This window comes from Urocampus carinirostris, chromosome 12 (genome assembly GCF_059441175.1).
Source record: "Urocampus carinirostris isolate Australia breed hairy pipefish chromosome 12, RoL_Ucar_1.0, whole genome shotgun sequence".
Lineage (NCBI taxonomy): Eukaryota > Metazoa > Chordata > Actinopteri > Syngnathiformes > Syngnathidae > Urocampus > Urocampus carinirostris.
In genome coordinates, this window is record NC_142360.1 from 6,833,567 (window position 1) to 6,850,086 (window position 16,520).

The 16,520-nt window shown below is 41.8% G+C and overlaps 1 protein-coding gene across 1 annotated transcript in view; it reads right to left on the reverse strand.

The window, feature by feature from the left end:
- Positions 1-16,520, reverse strand: part of cacna1ea (calcium voltage-gated channel subunit alpha1 Ea) — a 153,081-nt gene that overhangs the window by 60,433 nt on the left and 76,128 nt on the right. The window contains exons 7-12 of the mRNA XM_088348895.1: positions 10,469-10,572; positions 10,179-10,337; positions 8,329-8,519; positions 8,164-8,267; positions 5,392-5,507; positions 5,260-5,313 (exon numbers count right to left, since the gene is read on the reverse strand). Of these exons, the coding sequence (XP_088205021.1) occupies positions 5,260-5,313; positions 5,392-5,507; positions 8,164-8,267; positions 8,329-8,519; positions 10,179-10,337; positions 10,469-10,572 (728 nt within the window). The remainder of the gene's footprint in view (positions 1-5,259; positions 5,314-5,391; positions 5,508-8,163; positions 8,268-8,328; positions 8,520-10,178; positions 10,338-10,468; positions 10,573-16,520) is intronic.

Here is a 16,520-nt window from a genome sequence, read left to right on the forward strand (position 1 = left end):
GGCAGAGAATTTTTCTTTCCCTTCCCGACACTGGCACTTCTTACAAATGCGCCTGTGATGCGCTAAAAGCTTTCTTTGTATCGAAGATGAATGTCGTGGCTGAGCGTAGCAAGTTCCGTCAGCGTGCTCAGAGACCGGGCGAGACCACTGCTCAGTTAATTGCCGCATTGAGGGACTTAGTTACTAACTGTGACTTTGGCACGTTTGGTGATGATATGATTAGGGATCAATTCATTGAGAAGATGTCCTCTTCAAGGATCAGAGAACGCTTGCTGTTGGAAACGGACTTAAAACTTGACAAAGTGATTGCTATTGCTACACAAATCGAAACCGCTATGGCAGAAGCGAAGGCTATTGCTCCTGTGCACGTGCCCGACGTCCCTGTGAAGCTCGTGCAACAAAGAGACAAAAGGAATCGTAGCAGCACACATACACAGCGCTCTTCTCAACACAAAACCTGCTACTGTTGTGGCTCCAACTCTCATCTAGCAAATGACCCCAAATGCCCTGCTAAAAATGCAAAATGCAACCAATGTGGAAAAATGTATTAAAGTGTGCCGCAGCGCAATTCCTACTCGATCAGTGAGAGAAGTTACTGTCCCAGACCTTACTGTGTGTCATGTAGCCCCTACAACTACAGTCTCAAAGCGCCTTACGTGTACAGTTGCTCTCCATGCGAATGATGAACAGTCAATTACTACTGACCTGCTTGTGGACACTGGTTCAGCAGTCTCAATTCTGCCAGAGAGAATTTACAGACATTCATTCATGCACGTGCCTCTCTCAAAGCCTACTGTACGCCTGGTGACCTACATGAAGAAGCCAATTCCAGTGTTGGGCTGTCTTCAACTTACTGCTACATACTGCAACCAGAGTGCACATACTGACTTCTACATAGTTCCTGACGGTACTCCACTACTGGGAATGGACCTGTTCACGGCACTTCGCCTTCACATATAAGATGGGCAGATTGCAACACCTGCTGCATTGGAGATGAGTCACACTAACAGTACAAATGCTTTAGGCGTTGCTACAGGTTTTATACACAAAGTTAAAGTGCGTGCCGACGTCCCTCCAGTCCAGCAAAAGCTACGCAGACTCCCATATGCCGTGCGTGACAAGGTGTCGGAGGAGCTGACGAAACTGGAAAATAATGGCATCATCGAGAGAGTGGACGCGTCTGCCTGGGTGTCGCCTCTGATGGTCGTGAGCAAGAAAACAGGTGGCCTTCGTGTGTGTGTGGACTTACATGAACCAAACAAGGCTGTGGTGATCGACAGTCACCCGCTGCCACACATTGAGGAGGTGTACACTGAGCTCCGAGATGCTACAATGTTTTCCACGATTGACCTACAAAATGCATACCACCAAGTGCAGCTACATCCAAGCAGCAGAGATCTTTCAGTGTTTATAACACAAGATGGACTGTTTCGTTTCACACGAGTGCCTTTCGGCCTGGCATCAGCACCCAGTGCCTTTCAATGCATGATGTCTCAGATCCTGGCTGGTCAAAAGGGTGTGCAGTGCTATTTGGACGACATCATTGTCAGTGGGGAGACGCCTGAAATACATGACGCCAGATTGAACGCCGTCCTCAATCGTTTACAGGAGAGTGGGCTGAAGCTCAATGCTGCAAAATGCCACTTCAGAAAAACAGAGTTGTCCTTCCTTGGGCATCTCATCTCTGCCTCTGGTCTACATCCAGATCCTGGCCATGTACGGGCTGTGGTTGAAGCTCCCCCTCCACACGACGCTCAATCTCTGCGATCTTTCCTAGGCCTGACTGCGTGGTACTCAAAGTTCATCCCCAACTACGCCATGCTTGTGGAACCTCTCCGTGCTCTACTCAGACAGTCTGCTACATTCCACTGGTCTGAAGAGGCGCAAGTGAACTTTTCCAAAGTGAAGGAGATCATCACTACTAGCTCTGCACCTGCCTTGTTTGGCCCTTCCCTGCCAACAGTCGTGACAACAGATGCGTCAGACTATGGCATCGGTGCTGCGTTGACACAAATGAAAGGTGACACAGAACAGACCATTGCATTTGCTTCCAGGACGCTGACTGCATGCGAGCGAAATTACTCAACAGTTGAAAAAGAGGCTTTGGCATGCGTCTCGGCGACTGAAAAGTGGCGTACTTATCTCTGGGGCTGTCACTTCACTTTACGGACTGATCATAGCCCTTTGACCACTCTACTCACAATCAAAGGCCTTGGCCTGTGCAGGCATGAGAATAGCTCGCTGGTCTGCTCGCCTGCTGTGTTTTAACTACACAATCAAATACAAACCGGGACATGAGAATGTTACTGCAGATTGCTTGTCACGTTTGCCTCTCCCAACCACAGACGACCACGAGGAGATGGAGGTGGAGATGGTGGCTGCTGTGTGTCCTGATTTTGCTGCAGTCACTGCTGATGAGCTCTCCAGTGCGTGTGAGGAATGTCTGGTGCTACAGAAGGTGCGACACTACATGCAGAAGGGATGGCCTCGTACTGCAAAAGGCCTTGACCCCCTCATCGTGCCATACTTCCGTGTGCAAAATGAGCTTGCCATGCAGAACAGTGTCATTGTGCGTGGCACTCATCGTGTTGTGATACCACAACAGCTACAGGAAAAAAATGATCCAACTTGCTCATGCTACACACCAAGGGATCGTCCGCACAAAACATAGACTGAGAGACTTGTACTGGTGGCCTGGAATGGATTCTCAGGTTGAGCTCGCCATCAAATCATGCACTACCTGCTTGCAGCATGACAAAACCGCAACCACACGTACTGCTCCGTTACAGCCTGCGCCTACCCCAACTGCTGCCTGGGAAAAGGTTGCTGTGGACATTGTTGGTCCTATTCACTCTGCGCCTGCTGATTGCCGCTTCGCCATCACCCTCATTGACTATTACAGCCGATGGCCTGAGATTGCCTTCTGCTCAAATATTACTTCTGCCTCTGTTATGACTTTTTTTTCCATTGTGTTTAGCAGAGAAGGTAATCCACAGGAAATTGTTACTGACAATGGCCCTCAGTTCGTGTCGACCGAGTTTGAAGCATTCCTTAGTGACAGGAACATCACACACCATCGCAGCTCTGTGTACTACCCACAGGCCAACGGTGAAATTGAGCGTTTCAACAGTCTTCAAGGACTGTCTACAAACAGCCAACATCGAAGGTAGACCACTGAAATCCTTCTTCATTGAGTTTTTACACACTTACAGAGCTACACCACATGCCGTGACTTCAGTATCCCCCGCTGAACTGTTGCATGGTAGACCACTGAATACAAAGCTTCACATCACAGGTCTTCACTCCATGCGCCCCACTGCTGACAAAAGCAACATGCTACAAAACATACAAAACAAACAACAGAAGTCAAAACAATACACTGACAAACGTCGTGGTGCAAAATCACCCAGCTTCCAGATTGGCTCTGCGGTTTGCATCCGCAAACCTGGAATCATTGCCAAAGGACACTCAAAGTTCACCAAGCCACTGACAGTGGTAGCCCAAAAGGGTCCAGCCACTTATCTGCTGTCTGATGGAAAGGTGTGGAATGCATTCCACCTTGCCCATTCTTCCACCTGTGCTGCTGCCTCAGCGCCACAGCCTGCTGATGCTGATGCTTGTCTCCTGCCAAGCAACCAAGGTGCTGAGCCACCTGAAACTGAAACTGTGCCCTCACCGCATCCCTCTCCGAGTGCACCGAGAATACGACATGGTCCTGCATGGCTCCAAGATTACGTGACTTAAAAAAAAAAAAAAAAAAAAAAAAAAAAAGTTACAGAAAAGATGTGGTGATGTTCAAAAAAAAAAGACATGATGAATGTTCATTGTTTTAAAAATTGTCATGTTTGTTTATGATGTGATCCTCATACAGTCTGCTTACGTTTACAAGGTTTACACACTTTTGCTTACCGATATTGACAGTATAGTTCCTTACAATATTGTTTACCTTTGATAAATATTTACCTCTAATCTGGTAATGAATATTGAAATGTATGTTTTCTATAAGCTCATGCTTACTGAAGAGTTATTGCGTATTTCAGATTAATGCTACTGTTTGTGTCCTATTCTAACAAAAAGGGAATATGTGGTGTCGTGTAATACACTCCCCTTCCTGCGGTGTCGCTGTATACTAATGTGCAGCCTTGTACTTGTGCTTGAGAACTACCTAGGAAGAAATTAAGTAAACACTCTATGAATGTACCGTCCGTGCCTGTCTTGAATCTACTACAATCCTACTACAACCCTACTACATACACAACAGAGCCCATACCAGCTATCTTCAGGCAGTGGGCAGGGGACACCCTGAACTGGTGGTCAGCCAGTCGCAGGGGACACAGGGACAGACAATTCGCCCGCTCATTCACACCTATGGACAATTTGGACCGGCTAATTAACATGACATGGATGTTTTTGTAATGTGGGAGAAAACCGGAGTGCCCGGAGGAAACCCACGCAAATATGGGGGAGAACATGCAGACTCCACACAGGGGGTTTGATCTCATGACCTCAGAACTGTGCCGCACACGCGCTAACCACTGCGCCACCGTGCTGCGCTCGAGACAAACAATTACTTTTTATTTAAATACATAGGAACATGTACGACTATGAGGATAATGGATACACAATAAATGTTTTTTTAGTTGCATGCTATGTTTCAAACTAGAAAATTACACTTTAAATAAGCTGGGATGCACGATAACTTTTATCCTAACTGACACAGATAACCAAAGAAAACATCCTGCTTCTGGAGACAGATACTTCATTTTTAATAGTATAACTTAATTTACTCAGTCGTGATAATACAACTTCTCCATTATTTCTGTTGTCCTTTATTTTGTAGCCACAACTGGCCCAGAGCGTTATCATATCAGTAATTACTATAACTGGTTTGAACAAAGGCTTATTGTACAATTACTTTTGGTATCCCTTAGTGAGAAATTGTTTTTTTCAGTTTTGCTTTGACTCCGGTTTTGACTTTTTCTGCTAGTAGAAGAACACAGTTAGTGCACTTTTCGTTTGTCAGCAGCCATTGTCTGTGATTAATTTGTGCCCAGAATATTCTGTAAATAAACGTAAGGAACTGCTCATTGTCCCAGCCTATATTTTGATGATCTAACTTCTCGAAACCTGGTATAAAAAGGTATTGCAATCATAATCAAGTGTGCGCTTACTGACTCCTATTTATATAAGAAATATAATACGAAAATACACGAAAAATACTAAAGAACATAACAAAAATGGCAAAAACGGCCCACTTACCATCAAGAGCAGAGGGTCCAGGATTTTTATTTTCCTCGGCAAGCATCACCTCCTCTAAGAAGTGAATACAACCAGCCGATTGTCATCTTTAACCTTGTTCATTACGATGTAAAACTGAAAAGCAACGCCAACCTGCTCTGTCGATCCAGGCCCGATAGCCGTTTAGCTCTCGCTCAATCTGCTGCTGGCGTCGTAATTTCATGAAAGCTCGGCGGTTCTCTACTCTTTCCCTTTCTTTTGCAAACTCACTGCAGGAATAAGACACCAAATGATTTGTTACTTTTTATAGAGAAAAGTAGAAGAGAAGAGAAGAGAGGCGAAAACAGACATAGAAAAAAGAAGTTAGCTTAAAATCGCTAGAGACACATAGCTGAATCTTAGCATGCTGTAATGTACCTGTACATTTGGCAAAATATGTTTTTGGGCACAGTATTGTTTGATTTCTATTGATGTCAAGCCTTTATTGAAGGAATGCTCAAACAGAGAACAGTGAAGAGCAAGCTAACTGTTAGCATCACAACTCAGGGGTGGCCAGCATTAGCGAGGTAATTTAAAGCTTATTTTATTATTTTACATAAACATCAAACCAAAAAGGGTCTTGTGTCTATGTGGCGGCTGTTTTAGAATCATCAATATTTGGGTTAGCTGGGCATCGTTATATTAGGGTTCATACACCTTTTCACGGCCACATTTAAACTCTTTTCAAGCACTTTCGAAGACAATTTTTAAACTTTTCCAGTACCTTCAAAGGAAAAAAATCCAGCGCCGATCAAAAGAATGTTATCCTTTTTCTTTAACTTTGATGACTACAATAAAGTTGCTATCTTGCTGCTAGCACAAAGTTTCTGCAATTTTGAGCTTTTATTATATATAATATTATACAATCTTTTTGTGTCAATGGGCTGTTACAAATTGACATGAATTCTGCCCTTCTACTTTAACAATGCACGCACAGCTTTGATACGTCACACTTGTTTACAAACACGGAAAGGGCTCAAGGGTAATAATTGAGTTGAATACAGATGACAAAAAAGAACTACTGTATGTATAGAAAACAGAAAAATGAGCCACTTTTGAACTAATTTTAATGATATTGATTGCTCCAAAGCAATCTTAGAGACTGTTAATATTTCTTTACTTATTTTGATTTATATTTTTTGTGTGTTTTTCAGAGGATCTTTGTCTAAATTGGTTAAAATAGAATTTTATCATGTGAAAAAAACATCAATTTCTAATTAATTTGGTGCATTATTTTTTATTATCATTGATAATATATCATAAAAAAAAATTGGAGGAGCCGTTTGAGAGTCTGCTTTTCTAACTTAGCCGAGCCCAAAAAAAGCTGTTTTTCTAAATAAAGTTGTCCTCTTGGGTGTGACCAGTAGGGGGAGGTGTCGCTTCACATGACAACGCCATAGTGACAAGTTACCTGAGCATGCGTACCTGCGTCATTTTCACGCACTTTAAGAAAAAAAATCTCTCTTTATTGTGTGATCAAAATGCAGAGAAACATGGCAATAGCAATAATTTCAAGCATAAAAACACAACATTAAAATTCAAGCATTTTGTCAGATGTGTCTAAAACGTGTTTTGGGGGTGTGGGGTTGGTCAAGCCTGCATGCGTTTCCTCCGGGCACTCCGGTTTCCTCCCACATTCCAAAAACATGCACGTCAGGTGAATTGGCCGGTCCAAATTGTCCCTAGGTGTGAATAAGCGAGTGAGTTGTCCGTCCCCGTGTGCCCTGCGATTGGCTGGCAACAAGTTCAGGGTGTCCCCTGCCCACTGCCCGTAGATGGCTGGGATGGGCTCTAATTAGTGTTGTTATGGACACAGTATAGAGATGTGTTTTTATTTGATATTTTTGGGTTAATCCTTTTTTGGGTTAATCCTTTATTTGGATTCTTCAGACAGAGGTAAAAAAGCATGCTAACTGCTTGCATCATAACTCAGGAGTCGTCGGCACTAAGAAGGTAGTTTGAAGCTCTTTGAAATATCTATAGTATTCATAACAATTATGTGCCATATTTGCGATTTTTAAAATATTTTTTCTTGTACAAAACAGTACTAAAATGGGTGTTTTCAAAGTTTATTTTTGTTTGTTTTTTACGCTACATCAACAAAAGAATGAAAAAGCACATATGGAGTGGACATATGGACCTAGATGGAAGCCATTTTAGAATCATAGAATACAGGATTTATCTTAAAATCGCTATAGACACATAGTTGTATTCTAGTAAGTTGTTTTCAACATGTATTACTTGTACATGTGGGTTTTCTTTTTTTGTCGAGCCTTTATTTATGGATTTTTTGAACCAGTTGAAAAGAAGCATGCTAACTGCTGGCTCCACAACTTAAGAGTCACCAGCACTAGCCAGATAATTTTAAGCTTTATAATAATTGTATGACATGTTTGCGATTTTTAGACCTAAAATATTTCCTTGTACAAATCTAAACCAAAATAGGTGTTTTCAAGGTAACAGGCGGCCATTTTAGAATCATAGAAAACAGGAGTTAGCTGAGCATCACTATAAACACATAGCTAAATATCAGCACGTGGTATTTAAAATGTAAATTTGTCTAAAACATGTTTTTGGGAAAGTGTACAGTTGTTGTTGTTGTTGTTGTTGTTGTTGTTGTTGTTGTTGTTGTTGTTTTTTGTCAACCTTTCAATTATGGGCTCTTCCGGTGTAGCAGGGTGAAAAGAAGGAGCTAACTGCTAGCATAACAGCTCAGGAGATACTAACACCAGCGAGGTAGTTTGAAACTTTTTAAAATACGTATTCATATATTGTGTACAGCACCGGAACATTTCAAGCCAATAAATAGTTCTTGGTACATAGAAATACAAAAATTGAGTCAAAGCTACAAAAAATGTCCTCCATTTTATAAAACAAAGTACCTACCCAGAAAGGACCCCAAGGACAAGGTTGAGGACGAAGAAGGAACCGATGATTATAAGCGGGATGAAGTAGAGCCAGTTCCAACTGGGACCTAAGGCATCGTCCGCCTAACAACAAAAGATGTCAGTTTTGTGTCACTTACTGTGTTTTTTTCGTGTTTTTTCTCACGTTGTAAAGCACAGTAGTCCATCCCTCCATGGTGATGCACTGGAAGACGGTGAGAACTGCGAAAAGGATGTTGTCGAATTGAGTGATGCCGTGATTGGGACCGATCCATGTGTCACTGCAGGCGTATTTGGACGGGCACTGGCGAACACCGCATGGGAACTCGTACACGGAAGAATCCACCGTCTCGTTTTCTGAAAGGTCCAGAACCCAAAAAACGAAGTGAATAAGTTACTTGAAGGGGATTAAAAGCTTAAATCAGTACAACAACAAAAAATACATTTGATTAGGTTGTGTTAGCTGGTGACAATGACATATTTTCACCTCATGCTATTTTTTGTGTTAAAAATGGCAAAGAAAAAGAAATCCAAGTGAAAGATCGTTTTTATGGAGTACCAAAGCTACTAAAATTAGAATAGATAGTAAACGAAGTGATGTAAAATGATAATTCATACATACATACATACATACATACATACATACATACATACATACATACATACATACATACATATATATATATATACATATATATATAATATATATATACCGTAAATTCTTTTTTCCCAAACTTTCAACCCTGCGGCTTATTCAGTGATGCGGCCAATTTATGTAATTTTTCTAACTGCCGCCAGCGGCGCTCAGGTACAAAAGGTAAGATTTAGACCGGTGGAATATATGCGCCGAGGAAGACTGCAACTTCTTGGCCTGTGCATAAATTAAATTAGCGTAAACATACCCTCATAATGCAAAATGCAAAAAGAAAGGCACATGACGCAGCTTTCAACCAAAAAGCAATCGAGCAGTTCACTAAAACTGGTCGCATGCGAAAAGGCAACTTTTTCGCAAGTCTGCCAGTGGATCCTGACAGCGTGGGGCAGCATAAAAAAATCCACCATCACCAACGGGTTCCGAAAAGCCAGTCTGCTGCATAACTGAGAGGAGGGCACAGAATCAGGAGTGGATGAGAATTCCAGCGACAGTGGCAGCGCGAGTGAGACTGCGGGAGCGTGGGACGACGTCTATATGACTTTGATGGCTTCAGTTCTAAGGAGGAAGATGAGGACGGTTTACTGTGATTTTTACAAGTACGGTGTGTTTTTTTACCGGACCCGTTTACTGTGTTGCGAGCGTGTTGCTAGCGTGTTGCTACCATTAACTGCCCTGTCACAGGCACCATTTGGGATGAAAGTTATATTATTATTATTAAAGCTTTGAAAACTCTCTCGGTGTACCGTCTTTCTTTTTAAATATGTGTAACCCATGTATAATATGTATTTGCAACTGTATTGTTTTGTAATGTATTTATTTGTATTTATTTCAGTCACTTATTCTGATATGTTTTTCACGGGCGAATGAAAAAGGAGGGGCGGAACAAACGCGGGGTGACGGGAAGTGGGGAGCGGTAAAGGTGAGGAACAGACAGACCTGTTTGTGGACGCGGCGGACAATAGTGGATATATGTTTTTCCCACCCTTACCTTTGGAAATATACACTTTTTTCCTTGGATTACTTTCAACGGGACCTGGACTCTGCAGTTCTGCATCAAACCTTAAGTACCGGTATCATTTTCTGTTCATTTTGCCGGCTGTGATTTTTGGACTCTGTACTTTAATAAAGGACATTTAATTTCAATCGCGGGACTCAAAGTCGGGCTTGGGTTAATTTTGTGTTTGTGTTACATTTTTTAATGTGGGCGCATGCGGCTTATATACAGGTGCGGCTTGTGTAAGTACAAAATGGTTTTCCTCTTAAAATGTGGTGGGTGCGGCATATAATCAGGTGCGCTCTCTAGTCCAGAATTTACGGTGTATATATATATATATATATATATTATATATATTGCAAATCACCGAGTATCCCGGGCTGCGGCGAGCAGGTGTGGTGAAGTTTGCCGCTGTAAAACTCCAAACCGATGATGGCAAACATGAGGATGGCAAAAAAGAGCAGCAGGCCGATCTGGAGCAGGGGAACCATTGCCTTCATGATGGACTTCAGGACTATCTGCAGACCTAAACAAGAGGCAAGAGTTGTTTTTTTGTCTGGGGAAAAAAACCTAAATTAACACCAGGAAAGCTATTATAATCACCTCCTATATTTACCAAATTGATTTTTATTTGATTTTGGCACTCCTGCTACTCACTGGGAATGCCGGAAACAAGTTTGAGTGGCCGTAGCACCCGCACTGCCCTCAGAGTTCTCAGGTCCACAGATTTATTCATGTGAGCTCCAGCTGCAGCCAGAATGCTAATAAAAAAGGGAACATCAGAGGAAAAAAAGGAACAAATGGCGCAAATATTAATTTTGCAAAGGGATATGCAAATATGCAAAACTCTGAAGATAATATATGCTCTGCCGGCCCCTCTCGGCAGCAATGGTCGATAATAGATTCTGGCCGCATTGATGCTGTTTGTTTTAGGCGGTAAGTATGTAAAAAAGAGCTGCAACTGAAGAAACCAATTTAATGTCTTTGGCAATAGTCGACTAGATAGATAGATAGATTGATAGATACTTTATTCAGGATCCCGGTTGCAAGAGTGCTGTTCATTTTAAGCAGAACAAACGTAACAAAGGGCCTAAATGCGTGAAATCTGCTCTCTCGGCCCCCACTCGCAGCACTACTCAAGCTGGGATAATGAAACACAGCCAAAACAGTGCAGTTATTTTTAGGTAGCCCACAATGACCCGTCTTCCAAAAAAATGCCCTCCGCTTGCCCCTGCTCGCAGCAGTATTGATTGGGAATAATAGATCGCCGCTGCACTAGTGCAATAACAGAAAAAAAGACCCGCCAGGCCCCACAAAACTGTGTTGTTGGAGTCCCTGCTCGCAGAAAAATGCGTTCAGGGATATTGGATCTCAGCCGCACAAGTCCAGTTCGCTTTCTGGGGGAACAGAACGGCAAAAAAAGAGCGACCAGGGCCAACAAAAAAAAAGCAAAATGTGATGGGGATAATGGATTGCGAAATATTTTTCAACCTACAAGGGATTACGATTTTATATATATATATATATATATATATATATATATATATAAAATAGAGGACGTCAGATACACCAATCCATCCCCTGACTGACTGGACTAAACGAGGGTGACATTTTTAGAACCCTTCTCTGTCGCCATAACAACTAAAGAGCAGCTAGGACGGGCTAATGATACGACGAAAGACGGGAGAGAAGAGAGACGGCACGTGAGAGTGGCGAGTGACACGACAAACAAATAATGGGAAGCGAGACCAAACACGTTACAGAGAGAGAAAAGGGCAACTGGAAAATGCCCATCAAGAGCCCTGGAAAGAAATGAGCACGCAGGGGAAAAGTCCAAAATTGGAGGCAAGAAACTTGTGAGGATGATTTCACTTCTGTATTTGTGGTGAAGATAATGATGATGGAGGTGAGGAGTTATTTTGGTCTTTTAACCCCCATCTTAGTTAAATCGGGAGGATAGCATCGACCTCTTGTCTGTTATCTGGAAATACGCACCCAGTAAAAGGAATTTCACAAGTTAAAAATTCAATGAGAACTGCTTCTTACACTGCAAAAACAATCTTGTTCTGCGAGCTATTTTGCTGATTTATATATTGAATATGTTGTTGATGTAGTATAGTGGGTATAATATAGTAACGAGTGTCCAAAAAAACCCATCTTGTATTGTTAAAAACCACACACCAGTAGCGGCAGAAAGAAGCACTACAGTAATGTCCTGTACTCGGAAAAAGGTGCACACAATACAAAATCTAACTTACAGCAATATTTTTCGACATCCTACAAGAAATGTTCGCATTTACCGTTTTTCGTAACTCGAATGTTTGTAAGTAGGGAAGGGTCTGTAGTGTCCTCATTCGCCTCAATCGTTGTTGGCTCTGTTTTCCAAGTTTACTTCCCTTTTTTACTAACGTTCTTGGGGCCCATTATTACAGACATAAAAGGGAAATAAAACCAACAAAATCACCCAAAAATGAGATGTGGTCCTTTTCATATGTGCCAATTGACAGAACAGAAAGAAGAAATGGAAAATGGCGTTTATGTAATCTACTGTGTAATTTAAAAAGAAAAAATTATTTCTGGCATTATTTTGCCAAAGCACAGGCCCAGGACCCTCTGAAAACAGGTCGGCGAGACATTTTTGGGTCCTGACCCACCGGTTGAGAACCGCAAAACTGCGTGGCAGCAGCTGTCACGTTAGTTATCGCGATCCGTCCATAATTATCAGTTACAGATGCCGTTTTGGCTGTCCAAAAATGTAACACGGTGGCGGAACATACACACTGGCGGCTGTTTGGCGGGTGGAGACCACCAGCGGGCTGCATTTCAATTTTATTGTGATCATTTCAAAGATGGTGTTAGTTTTTATCGAGCCGGACAGAAAATAAAAGAACAGCCTGCTGGTGAAGAAATCGGGGAGGACACAAAAACGCCAGCCAAAAGTCACTGGTGCCAGGCCGAACGTGTTTCCTCTCCCTCTGCTTATTTACATGTCTGCTGCCAGATTCCAAGCTACGAACGGTGAAGCTGTCGTACTAAGCGACACTGTGCTATTTATGCCTGTGTTACTGTAATATTGAAATATGTCACTGCCGTTGTTATAAATAACACTGTTACGTAACTGCGTTTTTTTATCAGTAACGTTACTCTAATTAAAGCGGTTTTCCACTCTCAGAGTTGTTTACGTCACCTCTTTGCGAAACACGTCATCATTCATAATAGCGACTGCATTATAGTTGGATAGCGATTACGAATATCTATCCGTCTATCTATCTACCTTGGTGATATCCATCAAAAGGGATGACCGCCAGCAAGAAAAACAAGTATACAAAAACAAAGAAAAGAAAAAAAGAAAAAAAAGGAAGAAGTAGCAAAAAACACAAAAAATTGACCATGGCCAACCCAAATGCCCAAACACCCAAACAAGTTAAGCACCTCGGCACCAAAGTCGGTCATGCTTTCGTCCGTTCAGATGAAAGTGACCATGTCACTCGGGTCAGGATGACGCAACACACTCTTCTGTTCAACAACAGGGCCCGACAGCTTTCACTGGTTTACCCATGCCACATCATACAGGTGCCATGCCCATCCCCTAGAATGTGTCTAAGCATACCACTATCCGTTCATAACAGCTCTCCAGTCATTCCAATCACCAACAAGAGCTCTATAATGTTGGATTACGAATACTGTATAGTGTTTACTAAAGCGACGAAAGAAATGGCGATTGGTGAATGTGAACGAAAGGGCTATGTGAGCCAGCTCTTGGAAGTTGGAGCTGGCTACCTACCAATCGAGAGCCGGTTCCTTTCGAGATGCTGATTTTTTCCCTGTATTGCTCCAAAATGCATTTTTTCATGGATTCTGTGCTGTTGACTTTGAAGTTGTTGAGTATAAAAAAAAGTTAAATTGTTTTGCATTTCATCTTTTTCTTTGTAGATTTATAAATATTTAAATTTTTGTTTCCTTTGATTTTCAGTCTTTACGTTTAAGTGTTAATTTGGCTTTATTTCTCACCTTTTTAAGTCATTCATAATAATACATAATGAATGGTACTGCTGAGAGTGGGGGCAGAGATAAATGGTACATGGTCTGCATTTATATAACGCTTTTCAGGTCAATGAAGACCTCCCAAAGCGCTTTACAATGTGCTTCACACACACCCTGACTCACCAATACAGAGTCAGCCATGCAAGCCGCCTACCTGCTCATTGGGGGCATTAGGGATTCAGTCTTGCCCAAGGACACTTTGACATATAACACGGAGGAGCCGGGAATCGTCCCAAGACAAGCGCTCTACCTACTGAGTTAAGATAGCAAATTTGTGTCACGCATTCAGGCCTGAAGAAAGGGAGAGACTATTAAACCTAAAAGAGTGCAAATCAGTGTTTCTGACACCATGTCTAAAAATAGTTTGATAGTTCTAAAGCCTTTTCTTATGTCATCTGTAGGATTGGTGGTCTAGTAGTGAAGTGTGTGCACCCTCCCTGCCATAACCCGGATTCAGATCCCATTGCCTACAATGCTTTGCAATTTGGCTCGGTGATGATTATGAGTTGATCAATCATTGCTCAAATTTAAGTATAAGTAAACTGTAAAATCTTGTGCAGTAACACACACCTATAGATACTGTATGCATTTCCAATCTTATCAACCTTATCCCACAGTATATAGGGCACAGAAAATATAATACATTGTACATTTTAGTTTACGTTGTCAATGAATTATTTTAATCATGGTGGCACATATTCAACAAAGTTTGTCACTGACAATGCTTAGTTTGAGAAAAAGTTAAACAAAATGTTACACAGATTTTTATCCAAAAATCAGGTGTGCGCGTTATACTCGAGTAAGCCTTTGCTCTGAAAATGCTGGTCTACTAGTGATCCCAAGAGCCAAGAAGAGATCCGCAGGTTTGAGAGCGTTCTCCATTCAGCCCCGGTGCTGTGGAATGCTCTTCCCTCTGAAATTCCATTAGCAACCTCAGTGGAATTGTTTGAATCTATTCTTAAAACACACTTTGATTATATAGCATCTGAATAACCAAAATTTATGTTGACAATATCTGTGTATTGTTTATATTTGCAATATCCTTTGCAGCCTGGTCATCCTGGAAGGGGGATTCTCAAGGTTTCTTCATTTTCCTCATGTTGAGGTTTTTGAGTTTTTCCTTGCCCTCATGTAGGATTTAGATCAGGGGATGGTGTAATAATGGTCTGTAGTTAGCAATAATCTGTGGTCCATGTAGCCCTTTGAGACTTGTAATTAAGGGCGTCACAAATAAACATGACTTGACTTGACTTAATCATATAAAAATGTATTAAATTTAGTATACTTCTGACTTTATAACAGGGGTCTCCAACCTTTTTCAAGTTGAAAGCTACTTTTTTATCACAAATTAGCGCAAAGGGCACCCAGTCTGAAATGCATTCATAAAATAACAACATATCATGTTATTACTATGTTATAACTATATTATTAACAGATAAAATGTTGGATGTAATGTCAATCAATCAAAAATCATGTAGGGACTTATTCTAATAGAAAATTACAATGACCCAGCACTGATGAGCTATTTTCAGGTAAGTCCGTTAGCACCTCGGCTGACCTTTGCAGTCACCACGTTGGAGACAAATGCTATATACTATTTTGTTGGTCTCTAATACGTATATACCATTTTAAGGTTTTTTCCTGGGGGTAGAAGGGGTTCGGCACACAATAGCTAATTCGGATAGGTTTTTATCCCCCGCCATACGACAACTTCCTGGTACATTCCCCACATCTCAACAAATAGATGTCTTATCTCGGGGGTCAATTGTATATAAATATTGAAAGTGCCCTTAATGTCTCTATATGGCGGCATGGAGAAGCGAGGTCAACCGGGGACGACTATCTGATAGACATCCTGGTCACGGCCATCTCAATCTGCGGATCGATTTCTAGATCACAACAAACTCACTAAGCTATCAATCACTGACCAGCAATGCAGGACTCGCCAGATATTAACTGTGCACAGTAGCCGAGAGGGAAGTCCGTGACAGACTGACCTGGGGCGGGTCCTCTGTCACCACGGCAACAGCATTGGGGGACATATGCGTCCCTGTTGTAGGCCGCCTATGTCTTCAATTGATCCCCGTGATGATTTTTGTGTGTGTGCACTAATCCCTCAGTGTATCACGTTTTATTATTTGCAGTTTTGCGACTATGCGGGCATTTTATCGTGCTTTGTGTTCTGCATTCTGATAGGCTAAAGAGTTGTCCCATCCCATTTCTGCCTGTGTCTGCCTTTGCGTCAATAATGTTGCGGTCTAATCTTATACATATGTAAAACAGCTTGATGAATATATATTCCTTCCGCACACAACTTTTTCAATTTCAAGTTTCTTTAAAAGACATCATGTCAACAAAACGCCCTGGACCGACTGTGGCTGGGCCCAAAAGGCAGTGGAACATGCTTTCTGTCGCCAACACGGTTGGAATTTTGACAACTGCCAAACCCGCTCTCTAGACAAAAGCTCATTTTTCAGCACATTTTATTCCACTGTGAGGCGTAAGATGAGTTGATTAAATTAATGCAATAGTAATGATATAAATAATAAGAAGAAGAACGCCAAAGCTTGTGTCACATATCACCAAATATACCACTTTAAACTTGTCTCACTCTCACAGTTACTTATGATTGTTGAGGCTCATTCTAACAATTTTTTGTAGATAA